Source organism: Epinephelus lanceolatus, chromosome 6 (assembly GCF_041903045.1).
Source record: "Epinephelus lanceolatus isolate andai-2023 chromosome 6, ASM4190304v1, whole genome shotgun sequence".
In the NCBI taxonomy this organism is placed as follows: Eukaryota; Metazoa; Chordata; class Actinopteri; order Perciformes; family Serranidae; genus Epinephelus; species Epinephelus lanceolatus.
In genome coordinates this window covers 48,090,348-48,115,008 of record NC_135739.1, presented here as the reverse complement: position 1 = coordinate 48,115,008, position 24,661 = coordinate 48,090,348, and the positions used below count along the sequence as shown (strand labels likewise).

General features: G+C 42.9%; 1 protein-coding gene across 16 annotated transcripts in view; it reads right to left on the bottom strand.

Annotated features, from left to right (window-relative positions):
• ptprfa (protein tyrosine phosphatase receptor type Fa) overlaps window positions 1-24,661 on the bottom strand; it is an 888,655-nt gene that overhangs the window by 338,574 nt on the left and 525,420 nt on the right. For all 16 annotated transcript variants that reach the window (XR_013491747.1, XM_078169090.1, XM_078169094.1 and 13 more), the window contains 2 exons: window positions 11,540-11,621; window positions 751-963 (listed from right to left, as the gene is read on the bottom strand). Coding sequence is in view for 15 of the 16 variants with exons in the window: in XM_078169090.1 (XP_078025216.1) it covers window positions 751-963; window positions 11,540-11,621 (295 nt within the window). In the remaining variant the exon portion in view is untranslated. The remainder of the gene's footprint in view (window positions 1-750; window positions 964-11,539; window positions 11,622-24,661) is intronic.

The window sequence follows — 24,661 nt, the reverse complement described above, 5'->3', positions numbered from 1 at the left end:
CGTTCCGCATGAGGAGAGGCATCTCTGTGCAAAGTTTCATGTCTCTACGACATACGGGCCTTGAGATATGCCCATTCAAAGTTTGCGATTTCAATCGGTTGCTATAGCGCCCCCCTTTGGCCAATTGATGTAATATTGCTTCATTCCCATCCTTCCATTACCCTCTACCACTGTGCCAAATTTCACATGGATTGACCAAGTCAGTGAGGATAAAAACATGGAACAGGCACACAGGCACACCCACAGACAGAGTTTTCATCATTATATAATAAGATAAAATGAAAGGATGTTTTGCTGTTTCTAGCAGCAGCGGACTAAATGCACAAACCTGCTATCCCAGAGAGAGACACTCATTCTTATCTGTTCTATTTTGTTCTGAAAATGTCGGCATGCAACTTCGATCTGTGGACGATAAATAGGTGCAGGTTTCTATCCGTGTCACCGGTGATGAGGAAAGATAGAGAGTGCTGGATGGAGCAGTAAGTGATAACAACCCCGCCCACATTTAAGAGCACTAAATGGACCTAGGGTCTAGGTACCACGTCTGCAGGGTTACTTTAGGTGCCAAAGGTACCATACCAAAAGTGTTTGGTGAAAATGGTGATGATTTTTGATGATTGTCTTATGATTGCATAGCAACTGGCCAAAGAGTCTTGTGATTGGCCAAAGTGCACTATCCTCTGCACAAGGCACAAAAAAAATAAATATGTTGTACACACTCATACTTATAAATACATAGAGGTCACTCACAGACTCATGGCCCGTCCATTCAGCCAGAACGAAGCAGTGATACTGCTGCTGGTCAAGGAGAGCTTTGTTGTAGTAGCCATTGTATTTCTTCTCATCACCTAGTGTGAAAATCTCAGACAGAGTGTCCAGCTTGGCAGCGATGTAGGGCTGCAGGAAATCCTGGTTCTGTCTCTTCTTCCTCTGCAGACTGCTGTCAGCACCAGCCTCCAGGAGCTGCCAGATGGAAGAAACAACAGGCAACTTTGGATCAAGCATATTAAAACACAACGAAACAACAACTGAACATGTAGAATGTTCTTTCTATATTATTTCTGTTCTCTTGGTCTAATCTATGTTTTTATTCTTCTTGCCCAGTGACTTACATCATGCCAATCCCATCCAAATTCATTCATTTTTAATTCTGATCCTGTTATTACAGTTTTTCAACCAACAGGTCCTTACCTGACATTTTGTCACTGCACACCAAGGTGATCCTTATGAGTGCTTATCAGGTGAGGTGCTGACACCTGTACAACTAGTGCAGTGCTTGCTTAAAAACATGTCTGTTGGGAACTGTGGTATTGCTGTTTGCTGCTTTCTTGAGAACCGCCCATACAAACAACTTCACCCTCGGCACTGTGCTAGCTTGGGTCCTGAGCAATACACCAGAGCCCCAAACAACATAGATTTATTATATTTAGATATGAAAAATGTTAAATGATGTTTCTGTTGTAACTCATTGTGCCCTGAAATAACCAACAAACCCCCCCAAAGCACTTAACCCTTTGGGCCCTAGGCGTTTTTGGGGTATTTTTACTGCCTTTACTTTTAAGCTCATATCACAGTCATTATAAAGGCTACATACACATTCTATATCTTGTTTTTTTCAGGACAATCTGGGCTTACCAGTTTGCCATCATTCCATGTCCTTCTATGTGCCTGTATTTTATATAGATTTATATATCAATGAAAAAAACAAATCCGTGTGACTAAATTCTTACATTTTTACATGTATCTCACCATAGCAAGTTGGAAGTAGACATATTCTGCCATATATGAAGAGGGGAGACTCTCTGGAATCTGGCAATATAAGAACCATGATGGTGGGACATTCTGTCACTTCACAGTTGTCCAAAACATGTGGTTTGTGCCAGGCTGACATGATTGACAGTATTTTTTCATTATTGCAAGAAATTCCATTGACTCATTCACAAGTCAAAAATGTGTTTTATCTGAAAGAAACATGCAATATTTACATCTAAGATCATAGAAAAATAGTCAACCAAGTGCAATGATGTCCTCCAAGATAATATTTGTTTTTCAGTTTCAGTTATATACTGGGGGAACATTTTGGGCATTGGTGGGGGGATACGTGTCCCCCTCAATGTATATGGTGACTACGGCCCTGTCAGCATGCATAATTAGGCTGCAGTTGTCTGGGTGCGCAAAGGTGAAGTGTGCTGGTCTTGTCATACAAAGTTTGATGGAGTGTCAACTGGACAATATGGAGATATTTGCATCTTGAAAGCCGGACTACAAATGTGGATAGACAGGGAGAAACACACGCAAGTCTAAAGCCGGCGAAGCGCTGCGCCGCTCTGCTTCAGCCCACTGCTCTATTTCCAGCGCGGCCGGCGCTCATGGCGGCGCTGCGAGAAAAGCCTTTTATGTACGTCTCCTCTCGTAGGATCAACTCCGGTTGTTTCAAATTTTTAATAAGACGACTTTGATAAGAAACTCACCTGTGAAATTCAAGTTGTTGTTGCCTCAAAGTTTTTCCTCTTCTTCTTCTGTTACTAGCAGTTGGCAATCGTTGGCAACTAGTGTAGGTACAACCACCTAGAGGGCTGGGGTGGGAAATACATGTTGACGGTGCCGCTGCGCGCCGCTGCCTGTGTGTGTTGGGGGGCGGCCCTTGACGGCCACAGCGCCGCGCCGGCGGCGGTGTGTGTTGCACTTAAGACGTGGTAAGATACGATATTCCTCACTATATGAAGTGACTGATAACAAGATCTGTATAATGGATTGTAAAGAAATTCGTCAGGTTTTTATTTTGTAGACAATCAATCTGTATTTATAGCGTGATGGGATGACAGTACAATGATGTGGTATCCCTGGAAAGCTTTGCTCCTGTGCTTTCATGTGATATGCGTGGCATGTCTGTGCGAGCCTGCGTTCGTCAGTAATCCATCCAACAGTAATGTGTGTGCAAAGCTGTATGAAAGCTCTGTTATACATCATTTTAGTGAAACTTTATATTTTTTTTCGCTGTGAAAACATTGGACTACCGACAAGTGCTTAGCCTTCTCGGAAAGCTACCGTTCTGCTGTTTCACGTGATATGCGTGGCTTCTCGCTATGACGCACGATCGCGGAGAAAATCCACAGAGAAGAACGGATGTGAATTTGGATGCACTATGCGTCGTTCGGGCCCATAGGGTTAAAAAAATATGAAATTCAGCAGTATAGTACTAACGTGTACTTTAACTTTGTAAGAAAACATTGTTGGCCTACTACTACATTTACCTGACAGAGATGTTATATTCAGATTTTGCTCACAAAATATAACCATTAAAAATGATGCATTATTATGAAACTGTCTAGTATTATATTAGAATTGAAAGCTCAATTTTGTTCTCCACCACAAACGTTAAGAAGGCTTAAGTATACTGTCCTGATAATGCTTCTTTTCACTCCTCACTTCAAGTTAAAATTTAAATGCAGGACTTTTACTGTGATATTAATAGGCCTAGTTTTACTACACAGATAGCTCATGGTTTTATTTTTGAAAAAAGGTACGTTTGAGTAAACCTACCCCTTCCCTTCACTGCCAATACCAACATTTCCACTGAAAGAAAGCCAGAAAAGCATAGCAAGACAGCGTTTGTCCTAGGACAGCCAGTCACTGAATCTGCCCCTGAAAAACGTACCGGTTAAGTATTAATGGTGGTATTAATTTCCAAATAGGCATAGGCCTGCTAGTGGCTTGCTCTGATATAACCACTGCGGTTGGAAAGTAAACAATGGATTTAAATAGCAGAGGTTTGTTGCCAGTAGTAATGTGATAGAAGTTAGTAAGGCAAACTTACACAGTGGATGAAGGTGAAGACATGCTCTATTCAGTCTGCACCATTGCGGACACACACACACACACACACGCACACACACACACACACACACACACCACACAGTTGCCAACTTTCTCGCTAGACTCACAGGTGAAGTGATGAAAATATTATAAAAGTAGCGCCCACTTAGACTGATATTGATTGTTTTAGGTACGCCTTTTTAAAGTAGCTACAATTTGTTTTGCTGGAAACCTGTAGTGCTATTCAGGACTGAAACTGCCAAAATCAAAATGGCTCAATAAATAAATAAATGAAATCATAAACAAAAAAATGTAGAGATAAAATGCCCAGTTATCAAATAAATGTGCAGGTTAATTTGAAAATAAATAAATATGCACAGAAATATAAAAATAAATAAATACAATTTATTTATTTATTTGACAAATTACTTATTTTCTGTATTAATTTATTCTTTTATGTTTACATTTATTTCTTTTTACATTTATTTCTGTTTTCATTTATTTCCCTATTCATTTATTTCTGTATTTCCTCACCCATATGATAATGGGGGGGTGGGGTGGGGGGGTCTTGACTATTCATGCATTAGCATTTAAACCACCACACACCACAGTACTGTGATGAGACTTTCCAAGTGTCAGGTCAGGCCCTTTTCACAAAGACAGGAGGTGTACAGTTGGAACTGCAAAATGTAATGTCTAATTAATATTTCGGTAACTCTGCTTGTTTTGATTGCTTGTTTGGATGTTCAGTGTCAAATATAGGGAACGTGAAGTTGACGTCAAGACCATGTTTAATTTTGGGTACGCACCATGTTTAAAAGATCCTGCTGCCTTTCTGTTGGTGAGCTGGAGCTATGAGTTGGTTACTTTTGACAACATTCTTACTGTCATAACCCTGGCTCAAGAGGTTATGGCAAAGAAGGGAAAGGACTCAGAATACAAGTAAATTAAGTAATTTATTAAAGTAAACAAATATTAACTAATGAGATAAAGAATAAGATCTGTTAAGTCAGTAGGATCAGTAGTGCGCGTGTGGGTGTGTGAGAATGTGCTGCATGGTGTTGTGTGTGCAAAAGCCTCAACAAAACCAACAAGGGTGCTGCCAGGATGAAGAGAGAGGGAGAAGCACTGAAGCTTCTGCCTTTTATCCTCTGCAGGAGCACCTAGCCCAGGTGCTCCAGATCAGGCAACCAGGCCACACCTCAGAGAGGAAACAGAGAGAGAGGGACTGAGAGGCAACATCAAGAACATATAGGCCAGGGCCATTGCAATGTTGCAAGGCCCACATGAGTGCCAATGCTTCCTTCTCTATTACAGAGTAGTTAGACTGATAATGATTAAACTTCTTAGAAAAGAAGCTGACGGGTCTCACAACACCCTGATCATCCCCCTGCAGCAGGACCGGACCTGCTCCCACCTGGCTGGCATCCACTTGGAGCATAAATGCCCGGTCAAAACATGGAGCTGTTAGAACAGGAGAACAACACAGTAAAGATTTCACATTATCATGTTGGCAGGCAGCTGACCAGACAAATTTAGCCTTGGCCTTTAACAATTCAGTCAATGGGAATACAACAGTGGAGAAGTTTTTGCAAAAACATCTATAATAACCAACTAAACCCAGGAACCTTTGCAGTTCCTTTTTCGCCGTGGGTTGTGGGTATTTGGCCACTGCCATAATCTTGGCCTGGACTGGGGCCACACAACCCTGTCCCACCACACGGCCAAGGTATGTTACTGTAGCCCGTGCAAAGACGTACTTGACAAGGTTAATGGTAAGGCACCCTCCAGCTAACCGGTCAAACAGTGCCCGAGTGCGCTGGAGATGCGAGTGCCATGTATCGCTATAAATTATCAAATCATCCAGATAGACTGAGCAACCATGCAAACCCGACACTATGCGGTTCATCAAACGTTGGAATGTTGCAGGGGCATTTTTAAGCCCAAAAGGCATCACCTTGTAAGTGTAAAGGCCAGATGGAGTGACGAAAGCACAGACCTCTTGCGCACGCTCAGACAAAGGCACCTGCCAGTAGCCCTTCAGCAGGTCAAACTTGCTAATAAACTTGGCCGAGCCCACTTGGACAATACAATCACCCATGCGCGGCAAGGGAAACAAATCGGACTTCGTAACAGCATTTACTTTACATAAGTCTGTACAAAATCGAGGCGTGCCATCGTGCTTCGGCACCAAAATACACAGCGAAACCCAGCTGGATGACAACGGAGCAGCTATCTTATTTTGGAGCATATACCTCAACCTCAGCATCCAAATGCTCACGTTTACCTGGTGCCACCCGGTAAAACTGCTGTTTTATGGGCCAAGCATCTCCTACATCCACATCATGCTCGATCCAGTCAGTCTGCGTGGGAATGTCACTAAACAAACAGGGATAATTACGCACCAAATGTGTCAGTTCACTGCGCTGCGACGCTGACAGATGACACAACAACTGGTCCAAATTACCAAGCGATTCAGAATTTTTTAACCACCTGCACAGCAAACTTTCATCCGGCTCTGGCACCCCGTCACACTCATCCACCACAGAAGCCACAGCCAGAGCTGGGCGCACCCCATCATTCAGCTCCTGACTCAAGCTCGACTCAACACGGGTGTAGTACGGCTTCAAAAGGTTTATATGACAAAGACATTCAGCTTTCTGCCGACCGGGTGTTGCTATGATATAGTTCAAATCAGAGACTTTTTTAACAACAGTGTATGGACCTGCATATTTAGCCTGTAAAGGTGAACCAACAATGGGCAAAAGCGCCAGAACCTGGTCGCCTGGACTAAAGTCATGGCACACAGAATGATGGTCATACAACTCTTTCATTTTGTCCTGGGACACAGACAATTTTTCCCGTGCCATACAACCAGCAACAAACAATCAATGACGGAACCCGTTCACATAATCCAACAAACTGCTCAGTGGCTTAGTGTCAACGCAGTCCCCCTTCAGCACTGCTAAAGGACCCCGCACAACATGCCCAAAGACCAACTCATTTGGGCTAAAGCCTGTGCTTTCCTGTACTGCCTCTCGCGCAGCCAACATTAGCCACGGGACCCCATCTTCCCAGTCTCTATCCAACTCCGTGCAGTAGGCACACAGGAGAGACTTAAGCGTCTGATGGAACTGCTCGAGGGCACCCTGGCTCTGTGCATGATAAGCTGTTGACTGATTCTGTCTAATACGCAGCAGCCTCAGCACTTGCTCAAACAAGTTAGATGAAAAGTTTGATCCTTGGTCACTCTGAACCACTTTGGGGATACCAAATACTGAAATAAACTGCGACAATGCCTTAACCACAGCCTTGGTCGTAATCGACCTCAAAGGATAAGCCGCCGGATACCGGGTGCACTGACACATTACCGTCAACAGATATTTACAACCAGATTTGGACGGTGGCAATGGACCCACACAGTCTACAATGAGGTGTGTAAAAGGTTGACTCACGACCGGGATAGGCTGCAGCGGGGCCGGCCTGAGACTTTGGTTAGGCTTTCCAGTGAGCTGACACACATGGCAGGTTTTAATATACGCGGACGCATCACGCTTAACATGCGGCCAAAAGAAGTGCTTCAAGATGTTCAAATATGTTTTCCGCACACCAAAATGTCCACACTCGTCATGTGCAACCTTCAAGACAAGAGGGCGAAACTTCACTGGCACCACCAACTGGAAAACATCACCCTTCACACACTCGTCAACAACAGGAACCCATTTTCTGAAAAGCACATCATTACGCACAAAGTAACCATTTGCAGCACTGGATATTTCCGAGGCAGACAAGGCACGCTCAAACACCTCTTTCAAGGACAAATCACTACGTTGCTCCTGTACAACCTCCCCGTGTGACAAAGATAAAGGAAGTTCAGACAATGAAGGAACCTTCAGAGCTACATCACTGTTACTGTCAGGCCCTACAGGCTCCACTGTGCTCATAGCGCGCATAATCACGCACGACGAAGAAACATCTAGCAACGCACTGGAGCTCTCTCCAGACACAGACTCAGACAGAAAATGTGTAACTACAGGCGAGGGAGGCGGGTCGGTGAGAGGTGTGGAAGGAGCATCCGCTCAAACCTGTCTGCCAGCAAGGCCGTTGCCTAAAATTAAATGCAGCGCCGGCCTCACCCCAACAGCCCTTATTTTGATCCTCAAAACAAGGTGCACACTGACCCCCATCTACTGTAGGTAATACACCATAATTAAGGATCTCATGCAGCCCCAATTCAAAAAACCTTAAGTGTCCCTTTCAACGACATTAGATTAACTTTTCATTCATTCTTTGGAGACCTAACCAAACCTTAACGGTACCCAGGCGTGGCATTACGGCATGGGCTTTTTTCACAGCCCCCGTAACTCTGAGTCTGGCCCCCCTGTGGCCCCCCCGCCGAAGAGTCAGAGGGGCAACGTGGAATGCGGAACTAAATCTTCTCAACGGGTTGCCAGACGGACGACTTAAAGAGGCGCATCCATCAGATCATGCGGAATACACCACACAAGGAGGAAAAAGGGCGCAAGTTTTCTAGTGTATATATACAGTGTTTTCCATATATTGACTAATTTGCCCCGCCATAGTCTCCAAAGCCAGGCCAAGCCAGATATAAAATTCTTCCGGTAAATGAACGTCACTCTGTAGCGCACTGGCTGGAGCGCCTACTGAGAATTCTTTGGCTGCCCCCTCCCTCCTCCTCACCCTCCCTGGCCTCACCACAGACGTTGCTCTCCTAGTGCTAGTGTGAGCTTGAGTTGATAGAGCAGAATGCATTTCTAAGCGGAACACTGAGGAATACTGACATCCACTTCATGAAGCATTCTTGAAAACACCCGTTTTCATCAGTAGAGAATTGTGTGGCTGTATTTAAGACTAAACTGTATTTAAGACTGAAACTCTGAGCCTGCACGGCAACACACAGCACCACTGAAGTAAGCTCTGAAAACTTTTTCTCTCTCATTTGGCTCATGGTAGTTACATGTCACATCATGTTGATATAGCGATGTGAAATACGATCTGGAGTTTTCATGGATGTTTTATTTCAAAAATTGACTGGATACTCTCTGTGCCTGACTTCCTGTTTGACTCATTTGGTCTGTGCAAATTGACGTGCTGTCACGAGGCGTCCGTCAGAAATAGACCCAGCGCGTATTATTAGCGGAGAGGAACGCCGAGCCGCTTCTAGGCCTCAGCTGGTGGAGCAGCTTATATTGACTTGTGTGTATGAGAATTTTAAAAGAATATTTTGTCTGCACATGATTTAAAATAATAAAATAGCCCTCCAGAGGCAGATCAGTACGTCAGTCATTTTTCTTTTGATTACTGAAATGTTTAAAGGGCCAGTGTGTAATATTTGGCATGGTTTATTGTCAATCTGAATCTGAATCTGAATATTCTACCCATTAATATTTTTATACAAGTGTATAATCGCTATAAAATAAAATTTGTTCGGTTTTCGTAGCCTTATAATTATGCTTTTATATATATATATAGCAAGGGCCTTGCTTTAGAGAGATCGCCATCTTGCGCCGCCATGTATGTACGGCAGACCGAGTGGACAATCCAGCCAGCTAGAGAACACGTTTCGTGTGTATAAATGAACCAACAAAGACAGCGGAAGGAAGGAAGAAGGAGGAGGAAACAGCAGAGAGTGTTGGTAGTTCGTTGATAGAGAGTAGTGAAAAGTTTTTTTAGTTATAAAGTTTGCGAATGGACCACACTTTCCACGCAACAGGAGAGAATGAACCTGAACCGTCATCTGCGAGGAAAAGAAGACGCAACTTCACTCCTTGTGATGCACTCTCTGCGGCGCTTTTCCTCCTGGTGATATATCTCCCCAACAATGGCAGCAGTAGCACCAAATCCCATTCTGTGCATTCAGCCTCTCTTCTCGCCCGCTCAGCATCCAACACATGGAGTTCCTCATCTGTATGCTCCGGCTCAAACAGGTATGGCTCTGGGTCTGTGTCCGCTACAAGAAACTCTTCAAAATCACGTTCAAAGTCATCCATTGCAGCTACTATAGTCCGGAGATATCGCTAGGCTAAATAAACAGCTGAGCTCTGTTTACAGGCTACGCTGTCAGTCAGTGTGCGGGCTGGAGATTGGTGGAGCAGAGAGGGGAGGGGGTCCCCACTTGGTATTGTAAACGAGTATGTACGTAAAGTTATGAAGTGTGTCTGTTACGCCAGAAGAGTCAGAGTTTGGGACGGAGTGGAGTGTTACCGGAGTTTCTGGAGTGCTCAAATAAACGGGCCTTTTTCCCGAACGCTCCTCTGGTCTCCTGCTCGTGAGTGATTCATTACAATATCATAACATGGTTTAGATTTCTAAATAAACATTCACCTCATCGCTAGATAGATCTACTCCTGAAAAACTCGTGTGCAAGGCTTTTTTGTCCCTACGAGGCCACCGTCATTTACCCGACGGGAGGGGTGAGCGAGTGAGCCCTGCAATCTAGAATTTGACCACTGATGTCACTGTTTCCAACGGTTTTCAACCCATTTTACACACTGGCCCTTTAACCACTAATCCTTAGCCGTATTTTAAGTGTAACCCTTCACCATAACATGCCACTAGTGTTTTTAATCAGTAAAAATACAACATTTTTCACACATGAAAAGCACAAAGATGTTGAAATCTATGCATATTCTGCCATCATAACTTGGCTCTCAGAATTCACCAGACTGATGCCTTTAAATCAAATATATACAAAATTTTCTCCCAGGGGAGCTAGCCCGCAGACCCCCCTACAGGATTCAGAACAACCCCCCCATACTCTCCAAAAATACTGTGGGAAACACTGATATATATCTTATTGTTCAGACTTAGATATTTGACCCTACCTGTATGTGCCCCTGTATCAAAAGGACTGGGCCTAGCTTGGCCCCCCCATTGAAACTGGCGTAGAACCGCCACTGCGTACAGGCATTGGAAAATAAAGTGAATCACCAACAGGAGATCAGGAACTGTAATATCCTTTGATTCACGAAACCTTGTTAAATTCTGCACAACACCGTTCAACCAGGTGATTCTTTTCCAATATGCTAATCTGACGGAGCAGAGGACTCTGGTGAGAGAAGGGAGGATGAGTGTGCTTTATGGTGAGGACTGGTGTGATGCTAGGACTGGGATGTGCTGTCCCGGCCGCTCCTGCTGTGGAGCTCTGCTAAAAGTGGCTGTAGTGTTTAGGAGGAGCTACCCTACAGCAGTTTTATTAAGGTCAGACTGTGTGGACAGTTAAATCATTCCACAATCAGAAACCGTGGATTACTAGAACCATCCAAAAACATGGACAATTATAAAGCAGCAGCCAACAATGTAAGGAGACACAAAAAAGGAGTAAATTACAAAGCACAAGTAAAAGGAGCTGATCGGATCACATTTCATTGAGTCGTACCTTGTATATTTCCATGTGACAAATCATAGATAGATAGATAGATAGATAGATAGATAGATGGATAGATAGATTCAGATTGTGCAAATGGTTCTTCCATGAGGTCTCGGTGTGTTTTGATGAGAAACACTGGATCTTTAACCATAACCACTACATTACTTACTCCAGCCTGACGTCCAACCTGAAGTCTTACCCTTAAAATGAAATGGTTTGTCTTTCTGGGAGAAACTTTGAGTCACTCAACACCCCAAATGAGTGGTGAGTTCCAAAAAAGTGACTGTATGAAAAAGTATTAGTCCCTTGGCTCCCAAGTACATGTCTACTTACCTCATGTATATCCATGTCCTCAGGGTTCTCCCATCTTCTTAGAGAACCCAGGGTTAGGGGGACAACCACTATGTAGTACCACCTGTATCAAAACAGTAACATAACTGCATTACACATCCATGTGCTGCATATACATACATAATACAGGTTAATGTGATTGTTTCATTTTAGTCATCTATTGCTAATGTTATGACAGTTTCTTGAAGGACTTTTTTGTTTTCAACTTTTTCCTAGTGAAAAGGTCATTCATACAGAGATGGTAGTAGTTTTTTGTGTTTTTCTACATCAGCCCCATCTCTCTTTTTACTGCTTACTTTTGGATGATTTATTCGGAGAAACAAACACAATTATGTCCAAGGCTTTGCAGTGCTTGTCTTCATGATTGAGCTACGTAATAATAAAAAATAACCTTGTAATGATGTGCAGCCTTTTCATTGGGATTCTCTTTGCTGATCAATTGTGTTTTTAAAGCTGTCTAGTGTCAGGAAAGAGCATTGGCCATGCGGTTGTAGTGTACCAAAACAGAGGTTTTAATTATTGGTCCTGAAGACAAGAGAGAGAAACTTTTACCAAAACTACAAGATTTTAAACCTTCACAATGTGTGAAGAACCTGGGTGTCATTTTTGACTCTGAGCTTAATTTTATTCCACACATCAAAAATGTAACAAAGATAGGTTTTTTATCATCTTAAGAATATAGCCAGAGTCCACCCGTTTCTCTCTCAGGCTAATACGGAGGTGCTGATGCATGCTTTTATCTCTTGTCATTTAGATTACTGTAATGCCCTGCTCTCTGGTCTTCCCAAAAAGACCATCTCTAACCTGCAGCTACTCCATAACTCAGCTGCATGAGTGCTGACGAGGACCAGAGGGCGGGCGAACATTACACCAGTTTTAAAATCGCTGCATCGGCTCCCTGTGCACTTCAGGATCGATTTTAAGGTTCATTAATTAGTTTTTAAATGTCTTAATGGTCTTGAGCCATCTTATTTATCTGACCTGCTTTTATCATATCAACCCTCGCGGATCCTGAGGTCCTCCGGCACCGGCCTTTTAATTGTTCCAAAAGTCAGAACAAAAACCCACGGGGAGGCTGCATTCAGCCATTATGGCCCTCACTTATGGAACAGCCTGCCGGAGAACATCAGGACTGCAGAGACTGTTGATGTTTTTAAAAGGAGGCTCAAGACTCACTTCTTTAATTTAGCTTTTAACTGATTTCTTTTACTCTTTTAATTCTTTTACTTTTTAATGCTTTTAAATGATTTATTTTTAAATCTTTATGCATTTTATTATTATTTAGTTTCTAAATCTTCATTTATTTATTTACTATTATTAATATTATTTTAATCTTTAAATCTTTAATTTTTTCTAATTTTTATGCATTTTATCATTATTTTATCTCATACTTGTTTTATCTTATCATATTGCTCCAGTGTTTCCTCATGGGGGGCCTCCACACTGAGAGGTGTGTCCGGTCTGCCCACAGGGACCATTTAAGGATGAACCAATGAGAGAAGAGGGCGGAGTTAAGGATGAGCCTATGAGAACCGTGGGAGATGTTGAGAAGTGGATAAAAAACAGGTTCTGTTAATTCTTTCATTCTACTTTGTACTCAGCATGGATCTGCAAATGTTGGAATCGATTTGAGTGGACAATGCGGTTTCTACACCGGTGGATGAAGAAGAAGAGGAAGAGATGAAGAGAGGAGAAGACTCGCCTGACAACTGGTCCTCATCAATGCTCAGTCAGACGACTGTAACATTCTATCAAGATGCTACCTAGGTACCAGGCGCTCCAAAGAAGAGGTTTCTGATGTATCTGTGCCGTACCCAGATGCCGCCATCAGGAACTCTGCATGAAGAATGGTCTCTACAACCGTGGATGTCTGGATCTTGGGGTTATGTGTTCAGATACGAGGTGAGCGAACTGTGTTTGTATCAGCTGGGTGAGTGGGAAAGTCTGAGTCCTTCAACCAACATGACGGTGTTGACCACCGAGGATTGGGCAGTGATGAAGATGATGTTAAGGATGGTGGTTTCTATGAATAACAAAGATGTGAGTGCGGAGAAGCCTGATGAAAAGGACACATCTGATAAAGAGAACGAGGATGCTGATGTGATGACGTCTGAGACAGGGTATTATTCAGAGGAAGAGGAGGAAAAGTTGGAAGAGGAGGAGGAGGAAAAAGAGGAGGAAGAGGAGAACGGGAAGAGACTGCATAGTGAGAGTCCTCCTCGAGAAAAGTCTCAGAGGATGGGTATTCAGTTAAACGACAATGAGTTGTCAAAGACGAAATCATCTTAGGGGCATTATGGCAATCCAAAACAACAGTCTCAATTTTTTTTTTTTCCCCCCACAGAAAAAAGAAAAGAAAAATGTCACACTTTGCCGTGATGGAGGAGGTTGAATTTGACCCTAGACTGAAAGTGCCTTTTTCATGTCTTATAGTTGGACCCAATGACTGTGGGAAAAGTTATTTTGTAAAAACTGTACTGGAAAACAAGTACTGTACCTCAGAAAATTGTGTGGATTTTTACTTCATTCCAGCCTATGTATGATGAACTGCAAAAAATGAATAAAAATATTACATTTATCGAAGGGCTACCTGATTCTTTTGAGGAATTTGAAGATGTTGTGGTCATCCTGGATGATGTTATTTTTCAAGCCTTTGATCATCCAGAGGTGGTTAAAATTTTTACACAATACCAACATCATAAAAATATGTCGGTCATGGTGTTGACTTAGAATGTATTTCATCAGGGTAAATACAACTGTACAGGGGCGAAAATCCCATTTCATAGTTGGGGGGGACAATAAACAGTAAAATTTTAGATAATTATTCCAGGGGGGACAAGGAAAAAAAGTTGTAGCCTGTCTTTTATACAGCATCTTTTACCGCAATTTGACACTTTAATCTTCTCTCTATCTCTCCAACAGGCAGGCATAGGACCTTTCTTAGCACTGGCTGAGTCCACCTGCACATGTCCAGATTTAAAACAAAATGACTGAAATCAAATTAACATGTACACATCGACAACAGTCAGGTGCGCCGTGCTGTCCAAGGTGCTGAGTGTGTCTGGAGCAGAGCAGGTCTCTGTCTCCCCATGCACAGTAGTGTGAATATTTAAGAAAACGGAGAAAACATGTCTCTCATTGTTTAATAGCAGCAAAACAATAAGGCTTCATCAAAGACAAAAACTCGATCTCTCTCCTTCTCTCCCTCTTTTTTTTTTGTTTTTTTTTTACCGGCAGTGAGATCATAACTTTAAAAAATGTTTGAAAGAAAAGTAACCAAAGAAAATGTGTGATACTGAATATTTTGTTTGTTTACAAGGTATTTTGAATTTTGAAACCCGTTTTATTGACCTGTTCGTAATAAATTACTTTTTTTGGACTTTAAACATTTATCTCAGCATTGCAAGTTATTGATAACGAGAGAGTCAAGACTCAAGCCAGCAGCAGCCACATGTAGAAAAGTGGATATACAGTGAATGTATATACTTAGCCCCTGCAGCTGTACTATCAGTTTAAACGGCAAGTATATGGTGTTGTTCAAAAACCCCAGAGACAAATTACAGATGAATATTCTAGCTCGTCAAATTTTCCCCTCACAAAAACATTTTTATTGGAAAGTTTTAAAGATGCCACCAAAGACCCCTATGGGTATTTAATCCTGGATCTCACACCATCCTGTCCAGAACAATACAAAGTGAGGAGTGGTTTACTTCCTGACCAGTGGCCCATCGTCTACCTGCCTAAAGCCAAGTAGGTCATCATGCCACAGCGTATAAAAAGGAAGGCCGTCTTACTAAAAGCTTTGTACCACACCACGCCTCAGAAACGTAAAGATATCATAGCTCACTGCTCCCTCGACTTTCTCCAGGCACTGTGTGAGTTAGCATTTAAATCTTTTAAAGGGAAACATTCTGCTATATACTTCTCAATACAAAAAACTGAGACGTCAAAATAAGATCATCAGACTGCTGGCCGATAAGATAACTAGATTGAAACGTAAACACCAGGGGCCTCATTTATAAAAGAGTGCTTAGGATTCATACTAAAAGTTGATGTGCGCCCAAAAGCTGAAAATGGCGTGCGCCAAAAAATAATCTGATTTATAAAACCGTGCACACGCACACTTGCACGCAATGTTCTCTTTATAAATCACAGACCTCCTGGAGTTGTGCGCACCCAGATCCGCCTCATATTCCGCCCTCTACACGCCCTAGTTCAACCACAAATGGTCATGCAAATCACCTCATGAATGCGATCTGCATATAAATATGCCGGCATGCAAGTGTTCTCTCATTGTGTGAGTCACAGCAACAGGTGTAAGAAATGAACCCAAAAACGGAATTTCTCCGAGACTGAGCTAGAGACCCTTTAACGGGAGGTGGAGGACTGAAGAAAGATTTTATTTGGTGGCCACAGCAGCGGGATCATTAATAAAAGAAAGCAAAAAAAGTGGCAACACATCAGCGCTGCTGATGCTGTCAGCTGTCTGTGGGACTGCACGGACAGTGACAGAGAAAAAAAAAGTGGTCTGATCTAAAGGTAGACCAAATATTTCTACTCCTTTACCAACATGTAGTTAATGTGTTGCTTTTAAATTTGAGGATGTTTGACATTGATGTGCGACATAAAGAATCACATTTATTAAAGGTGGAGGCAAAAAGGAGTATGTGCCAGTGCCATCTTGCGCAATTACGCACGAGGGTCATCGCAGTATTTATATGTTTATGGCAATTAGTCTGATCAGACTCCCGGCCTGAATTACAGCATGAACCAGTGATATCCCTGTCCCAAAATACAACGTGTAATTTGAAATACAATTCAAAGTGTAATAGGCCAACACGTTTCTTCATGCTGGTTTTGTCATGAACAGCACATGTCTAAGTAGGGCTGATGAAATGAGTGTAACAGTTGTGCTTTATGGCTGTATTTCGAGACATGATAAATGCACTGGAAATATTTAATATATTCCATGCAGTCGCGCCGTCCTCTCCCCCTCCTGCGCTCACAGAGTGGACAATGAGACGTTAGAGGCAGTGCGGATTAAATATGTATTTAGAAAGAATTTCAATTCAGGATTTGAGTTGGATTTTACATTGTTTTTATGAAACAATTATCACTCACTCCAAGCGCAAAATAAGGCTGCTGGATTTAATTTCAATGATAACGTGGATCTAAGGTGGATATAGTGTGACATTAAATTTGTGAGACATCAGTAAAAATCTGACTCCACTTCTCCACCTCGCCATCTGTGTCGTCACTTCCCAGTGTCTTCCAAAATGTGCGCACGCATGACTCAGAGTTTGCTTACAGGTACGCACATCAATCAATCAATTTTATTTATAAAGCCCAGTATCACAAATCACAATTTGCCTCACAGGGCTTTACAGCATACGACATCCCTCTGTCCTTAGGACCCTCGCAGCGGATAAGGAAAAACCCCGCCAAGTTTATTTTTATAAATCACAACCTTTGCATGGGAAGTGGCGTAAGCCACTTTCAAGCCCCGTTTTGTGCGTAAGCAAGCTTTATAAGTGAGGCCCCAGGTTTTGAAGAAACAGACAGGGGGATTTATTTTTCCTCTGCTGTCAGCAGCCGTACCTCTCTTAGGAAATCTTTTAGGAGGCTTGATTCAGAAAAAATAGACAGAAAAGATGGCCAAGGTGAACAAAACGTTTCTCATTACATCCCATGAGATGAACAGGCTTACCCGAACCGAATCCTCCTCCTCCATCAGACAGACGGCTGAAGATAATTTGGATGAAAGAATAAGAGTGATAGTCAATGAGAAGGGGATGAGTCCCTATGAAAAAGTGAAGAGGTATGAAGCTTTGCTGCACAGCTATCTCACTCTCATGAGGCAAGATCAGAATGATGAACATAGGGTTACTCTCCACCTGCAGCCTGAACACCTGCATGATCACCTGCCTGAATCTACCTCCACATTTGTCCAGACATCTGAGAGGACTGTGCCTGCATCTGCCCAGACACTGGATCCCGTATTGGAACAATACATAACAAGATGCGGTGAACAAGGTCATAAAAAAACCTACCCCCGCGCTCCCATAAAAATGCTTGGTACATTATGCAGAAATTATCAGAAGGTGATGTGGACTGGACTGTGAGAGGTGAATTTGTTTATAAGGGGAACATTAAAAAAAAAAAATCTTTGAGGTGTCTCCCCGTGGCGGTAAACATGTGGTAAAACTCTCTGACCGAATTCCCTTCGATCAAACTGGGGTTGAAAGGCTTTAGCGGGAATCTGTCGGCCGTCCTGACAGAGTGCAAGGTACTCCACATCATTATGTTTGAAATTAAATGGTGACAGGTCCCTCCTGCCTGTGAAGGTGTCATGGTGAACCAAGCCGAGAACCACATATTTTGGCATGGTGCTGAGATAGAGGTTCTCGTGGTTACAGATCCTGGAATTCTCTGGGATGGAGTAGGTTTTCACAGTAACGCATGAGAGGGGGTAGAGGGCATTTCCATTTCATCAGGGCTGTCTCATGACCCAACCTGAAAAGTCTCTTGCAGAAAAATATGTCGGTGTGAAGTGGGCCCAGCAGGTCGACTTCTTTCGACTCAGTCGTGAATACGGCTTGCTGAGTAAGACCTTTATTAGGCCCGTTCATCGTGACTATCGAATGAATAGCACCTGCAGTGTCTTTGTAAAATAGACCTGCGCTGAATTGACTCTTTAACATATCTTTAGAATAGTTGAGCAGAGTCTCGACCATGGCTCTGTGAGGATGTGTGGCGCTGGACTGTGAAATCAATCTATCCTCCAGAATAACGTCGCATTGCCTGAAAATCGTATTCAAAGGATAATTAATGAGCCCTACACCTGTATCGGCTGGGATGTCGGTTCCATCCTTCTCTGTAGTTTTCACCCAGAGATGTAGCAAGGTATTGTTAAGATGAAGATACTTTTCACCGTGTCCGGGCATGAAGAATTCAATGGGAGCATTGTCGCTCAGCGCTGAGAGGGGTTGACATTCTTGATATTTTTTTTATCCTCTATGGATAATTGTGTCATAGGAGCAGAAAATAGATCCAGTTCAACCAGGGTGCACTCGGGTGACTTCTGGTGTAAAAGAGCCATTTTTTCTTTCTTCCTTTTTTAAGATGAGGTTTTGCCACAGCAAAACCCGTCTTCAGTAGGAGATAGGAAATGAAACAATTTTGAAAAGATAGAACCTACACCTCTACCATACATCACTGGGGCTCCATAAAAACTGGGTAGAGTCCCTTCCACTTGACCTTGATAATATCTAACGAAACGACAGCGTAGCCATCCTTAATGAAGCAGCAGAGAATGTTGAATGGGTCTGAAGTGCAGCTTGACTATTTTTTTCCCATAAACAAAGTCCACATACTTGTTGCCGTCTGTTTTAATTTCAATGTGGATGGTTTTGATGTAATATTTCAATACAGGTAGGTAATGTGCCGTAATATACCCGAGACTCGCCACGTCTCTGAAATCGCCTTTCATGTTCACTATGCACAGCAGCGGTGAGTAGCTATCGCGGACGGCTTGAAACTGAACCACGTCGTTGAAAAATTCTTTGCCCGCATCCCTTAATCCCCGCCCTCCTGCAGCTTCTCCTGCCCACACCCCTCTGCTCAGTCTCCAGTCAGCATCTGCCAGCTTTTTCCCATCACTACACCAACCACGCCCACTGACACTCCTCCTGCAGTGTCTGTCAGCCTGCTCACTCTGCCACACCTGTTGCTTGTTAGCTCATTTACCTGTCAGCATTTATGCCAGGCAGTTGCCAGATCGTAGCTTGTGCTCCTGCCTGCCGTTGTATCTTTGCCTTTTTGGATCCTTTTTGACCTGTGTCTGTTTTTGACCTTTTGCCTTTGCCTGATGTCTCTGTGCCTTTGCCTGGTTATTTGTATTTTTGGTTTCAACCTCTAGAACGGTTTGTACTCTGTTCTGCCTGAGACTTTAAGTAAATTGACTGATTTGCCTTACTTCTGTCTCTGTCCTGTGATTCTGCGTTTGAGTCTTCTGGTGTGTGACACTTTTTTGGAAAATATGTCTGTAACGGTCAATAAATAATTGAATCCCTCATGTTCTGCCAAGGCTTGCATGTCATACAGGTCGGCTTGAAATTGTTTCAGTGGTTTTGTCACAAAGACTCTGTTTCTCTTGAAATGTACTCGGTCTGGTTTATGCAGTGTATAAGCGTCCTGCTCTGATAAAAAATCTTTAACATCCTCAACACTGACTTTTTCACCCATTTATCTTCTACACCCTTACGAAGCCATTCTACCCCTCTGAAACTACCCGGGAGAAGTGGGTTGGAATACATTTTTTCATAACCTCTTCCTCAGCCATCCTGTCTTCTAAACCTTCAAACACCATCTGCTCTAATGCTCTTTGCGAGCTAACTTTTAAACCTTTATAAAAGACATAAAACAGACACATTTTATTTTTTTTATTTTTTTTATTTTTTCTCATTTGAATATGTCAACAAGTTACAAAGACAAGAAAACATTTGGTTACATGATTAAAAAAAACTTTTTTTTAAAAAAAATCAAAAAAGTTACAAACTCTAGAAAAGAAGTTACAAACTGATTACATGATTAAAAAACATTTGGTTAGATGATTTTTAAAAAAAAAACTTAAAAATTTTTTTGTTTGTTTTCCAAAATCATAATTTACAAGGTAATAATAAATCCGTTAATTTCGGTTTAACAAGCTCCGGAATAACAGACACCGACGATCTGCAGCTGGTTGATTTTAACCGGATCCTGTCCAGTCAGATTTTTGTACACATCAGAGAGAGTGGTGTAGATTTTCTTGACCGATCTCAACTCATGCAGGAGAGTCCCTGCCACGACCTGGACTGTGAAATCATTCATGAGGATGTGGCGACTAGCCAGCAGACGCTGAATAGAAGGAATAAAGCGAGGGGTGCTGAGTCTTTTCATCAATGGTGATAGTGTTCCAGGAAAAAAATCATCCTCCAACACCTCCAAGCATTCATGCTGTCTCTGGCTAGGATGATTGATCTTATACCCATAGCACTGATCGATGTGGTGGTTGCAAATAGTCAGGTTGAGCAGATGATAAATGGCCGATTTGATGGTATCAACAACCCAATCAGCCATCCATCTGTCAGCATTGATAGTTGCAACTGATCACATTCAATGTCTGCGCAGCCACCTCATTAGCCCGTCGAACAAAACGTAATCAGGAAATCGGCCATGTCCAAATGGTCTATACCCTCCACTATGTTTCGTCTAACCTTTGGCTCATCCATACGGTCGAGAAGAAGGTGTAAAAACTGTTTCGACAGGTCAGACAACGTGTCTACTAAAACTGCTTTTACAAATTTATATGCCATTTTCTTTTTTCTTTTAGTTCGTGGTTTTCTTCAAATCCTTTTTCTCAAGCTGTGTACACTTAAACACAGCAATGCTGCACCATATTTTTGTCTCTCGAAAGACTTCACTCGCTTCTCATTGATTCAAACCTAAAAGGTAGGAGGGGTAGGGAAAAATGTGGGGAAAAGGGGTGAGAATGGGTGGCTATATGATGCTTCCTCGAGAATATTGTAAGTCTTCATTGAACACCAATGCCATGGCGATGCATTATTCAACATGAAACAAGGAAACTATGAAAGAAGGAAAGGTCATGGCATCAGTGGCAGTGTTTGAATTTTGCAATGGAGCCAGAACTTGGTGCCACTTCTATTTAAGTCAATGGGGTGGGCACAGCAAATCACACTATAACTCATCATATCTTTGTTGGTTTAACTTTGACTGAAAACTGCTTCCACTAAATAAAAAAACATTACCTGATGTTGACTTGTGGTTTTTATCCAATAATGCAAATCTGTTTTGCTTGTTATTGGTCTCAAAAAAGATCACAGCTCTTTGTTAAAGTGGCAGCTGCTCAAATCCAGCCCCTGTTGTGTCCAAGACAGCTATTGTGACCTATTGTTAGAATGTAGTATTGTAGGCTACAAGTATTTGATTATCAGTAACTAACATTAAACGGTCCGCAATCTGTTAATGAATATTTAATAATATTCAAGAGGGCTAATGTTAGCCAGCGTTATCATGCTTCCTCATATTATCAGGAGGTGGTGATCGCCAAATTATTATAAATCTGGACCTTCATCACTGACTAAACTTAAAGGAGCAAAAAGCGAAATCGTTTCACCGCTAGGTTTGCTGTTGTGCACTGCCTGTAGACCAAAACAAAGTGTGTCATATGCCACTCCTCCCTCTACCTCTGCTCTCCACCCCCCACTCGCCTCGTCTAGCAGTTAGTGATGTCTCGGTCTCTGCTGTGTTTAGCTATCCCCCTGCCTACTTCAATGATGACGGTACCTGTAATAAACGTAATATATTTGCTGAGATGGAGGCGAGGCTCAGTGACTAGAGGAGCTGGTAGAAGCGCTCCATAGCTGTTTAGGGGTCCATGTCATTGGTTCGACAGCCCATTGGTTCGACATCCCATGAGTCCGACTGTCCGCGGTGCTGAACGGCTTGCAGCAGGCGTATGGTGCGCCACGACCGGCTTGAGGCGGAGCAGGCTCACGGCTTATGAGTTTGTCACTTTCTTTTTCATTTTAACCCACACCATGAGCTTTTCCTGACCCTAACCAAGTGGCTTTTGTGCCTAAACCTAACCAGACCTTAACCACAGGGCATCATGATGATTTCGGAACGGACTTCAGAACAATGAGTTTAATATGGTCGGAACAATGGGATGTCGAACCAATGGGCTGTCAAACCAATGGGCAGTTCCCAACTTTAGATGATTAAAGGGCCACTGTGTAAAATGGGTTGAAAACCGCTGAAAACAATGACATCAGTGGTCAAATTCTAGATTGCAGGGCTCACTCGCTCACCCCTCCCGTCGGGCAAATGATGGTGGCCTTGTAGGGACAAAAAGCCTTGCGCAGACACGAGTTTTTCAGGAGTAGGTCTATCGAGCGATGAGGTGAATGCTTATTTAGAAATCTAAGCCATGTTACGATATTGTAATGAATCACTCACAAGCAGGAGATCAGAGTAACGTTCGGGAAAAAGGCCAGTTTATTTGAGCACTCCAAAAAATCCGGTAACACTCCAGGGAGTAAAAGACTCTGTCCCAAACTCTGACTCTTCTAGCGTAACACACACACTCCATACACACATTCTCGTTTAGCCTAGCAATATCTCTGGACTATAGCAGCTGCAATGGACGACTTTGAACACGATGTTGAAGAGTTTCTTGTAGCGGACACAGACCCAGAGCCATACCTGTTTGAGCCGGAGAATACAGATGAGGAACTTGGATGCTGAGCGGGTGAGACGAGAGGCTGAATCCTCCTCTCCCATTTGGCTGCACAGAATGGGATTCAGTGCTACTGCTACCATCGCTGGGGAGATAAATCACCAGGAGGAAAAGCGCCGCAGAGAGTGCATCGCAAGGAGTGAAGTTGCGTCTTCTTTTCCTCACAGATGACGGTTCGGGTTCATTCTCTCCTGTTGCATGGTAAGTGTGGTCCATTCGCAAACTTTATAACTAAAAAAACTTTTCACTACTCTCTGTCGACGAACTACTAACACTCTCTGCTGTTTCCTCCTCCTCCTTCCTTCCTTCCGCTGTCTTCGTTGGTTTATTTATACACGCGAAACACGTTCTCTGGCTGGCTGGATTGTCCACTCGGGCTGCCTTACATACATGGCGGCGCAAGATGGCGACCTCTCTAAAGCAAGGCCCTTGCTATATATATATATATATATATATATATATATATATATATATATATATATATACAGTACAGGCCAAAAGTTTGGACACACCTTCTCATTCAATGCGTTTTCTTTATTTTCATGACTATTTACATTGTAGATTCTCACTGAAGGCATCAAAACTATGAATGGACACATGTGGAGTTATGTACTTAACAAAAAAAGGTGAAATAACTGAAAACATGTTTTATATTCTAGTTTCTTCAAAATAGCCACCCTTTGCTCTGATTACTGCTTTGCACACTCTTGGCATTCTCTCCATGAGCTTCAAGAGGTAGTCACCTGAAATGGTTTTCCAACAGTCTTGAAGGAGTTCCCAGAGGTGTTTAGCACTTGTTGGCCCCTTTGCCTTCACTCTGCGGTCCAGCTCACCCCAAACCATCTCGATTGGGTTCAGGTCCGGTGACTGTGGAGGCCAGGTCATCTGCCGCAGCACTCCATCACTCTCCTTCTTGGTCAAATAGCCCTTACACAGCCTGGAGGTGTGTTTGGGGTCATTGTCCTGTTGAAAAATAAATGATCGTCCAACTAAACGCAAACTGGATGGGATGGCATGTCGCTGCAGGATGCTGTGGTAGCCATGCTGGTTCAGTGTGCCTTCAATTTTGAATAAATCCCCAACAGTGTCACCAGCAAAATACCCCCACACCATCACACCTCCTCCTCCATGCTTCACAGTGGGAACCAGGCATGTGGAATCCATCCGTTCACCTTTTCTGCGTCTCACAAAGACACGGCGGTTGGAACCAAAGATCTCAAATTTGGACTCATCAGACCAAAGCACAGATTTCCACTGGTCTAATGTCCATTCCTTGTGTTTCTTGGCCCAAACAAATCTCTTGTGCTTGTTGCCTCTCCTTAGCAGTGGTTTCCTAGCAGCTATTTGACCATGAAGGCCTGATTGGCGCAGTCTCCTCTTAACAGTTGTTCTAGAGATGGGTCTGCTGCTAGAACTCTGTGTGGCATTCATCTGGTCTCTGATCTGAGCTGCTGTTAACTTGCGATTTCTGAGGCTGGCGACTCGGATGAACTTATCCTCAGAAGCAGAGGTGACTCTTGGTCTTCCTTTCCTGGGTCGGTCCTCATGTGTGCCAGTTTCGTTGTAGCGCTTGATGGTTTTTGCGACTCCACTTGGGGACACATTTAAAGTTTTTGCAATTTTCCGGACTGACTGACCTTCATTTCTTAAAGTAATGATGGCCACTTGTTTTTCTTTAGTTAGCTGATTGGTTCTTGCCATAATATGAATTTTAACAGTTGTCCAATAGGGCTGTCGGCTGTGTATTAACCTGACTTCTGCACAACACAACTGATGGTCCCAACCCCATTGATAAAGCAAGAAATTCC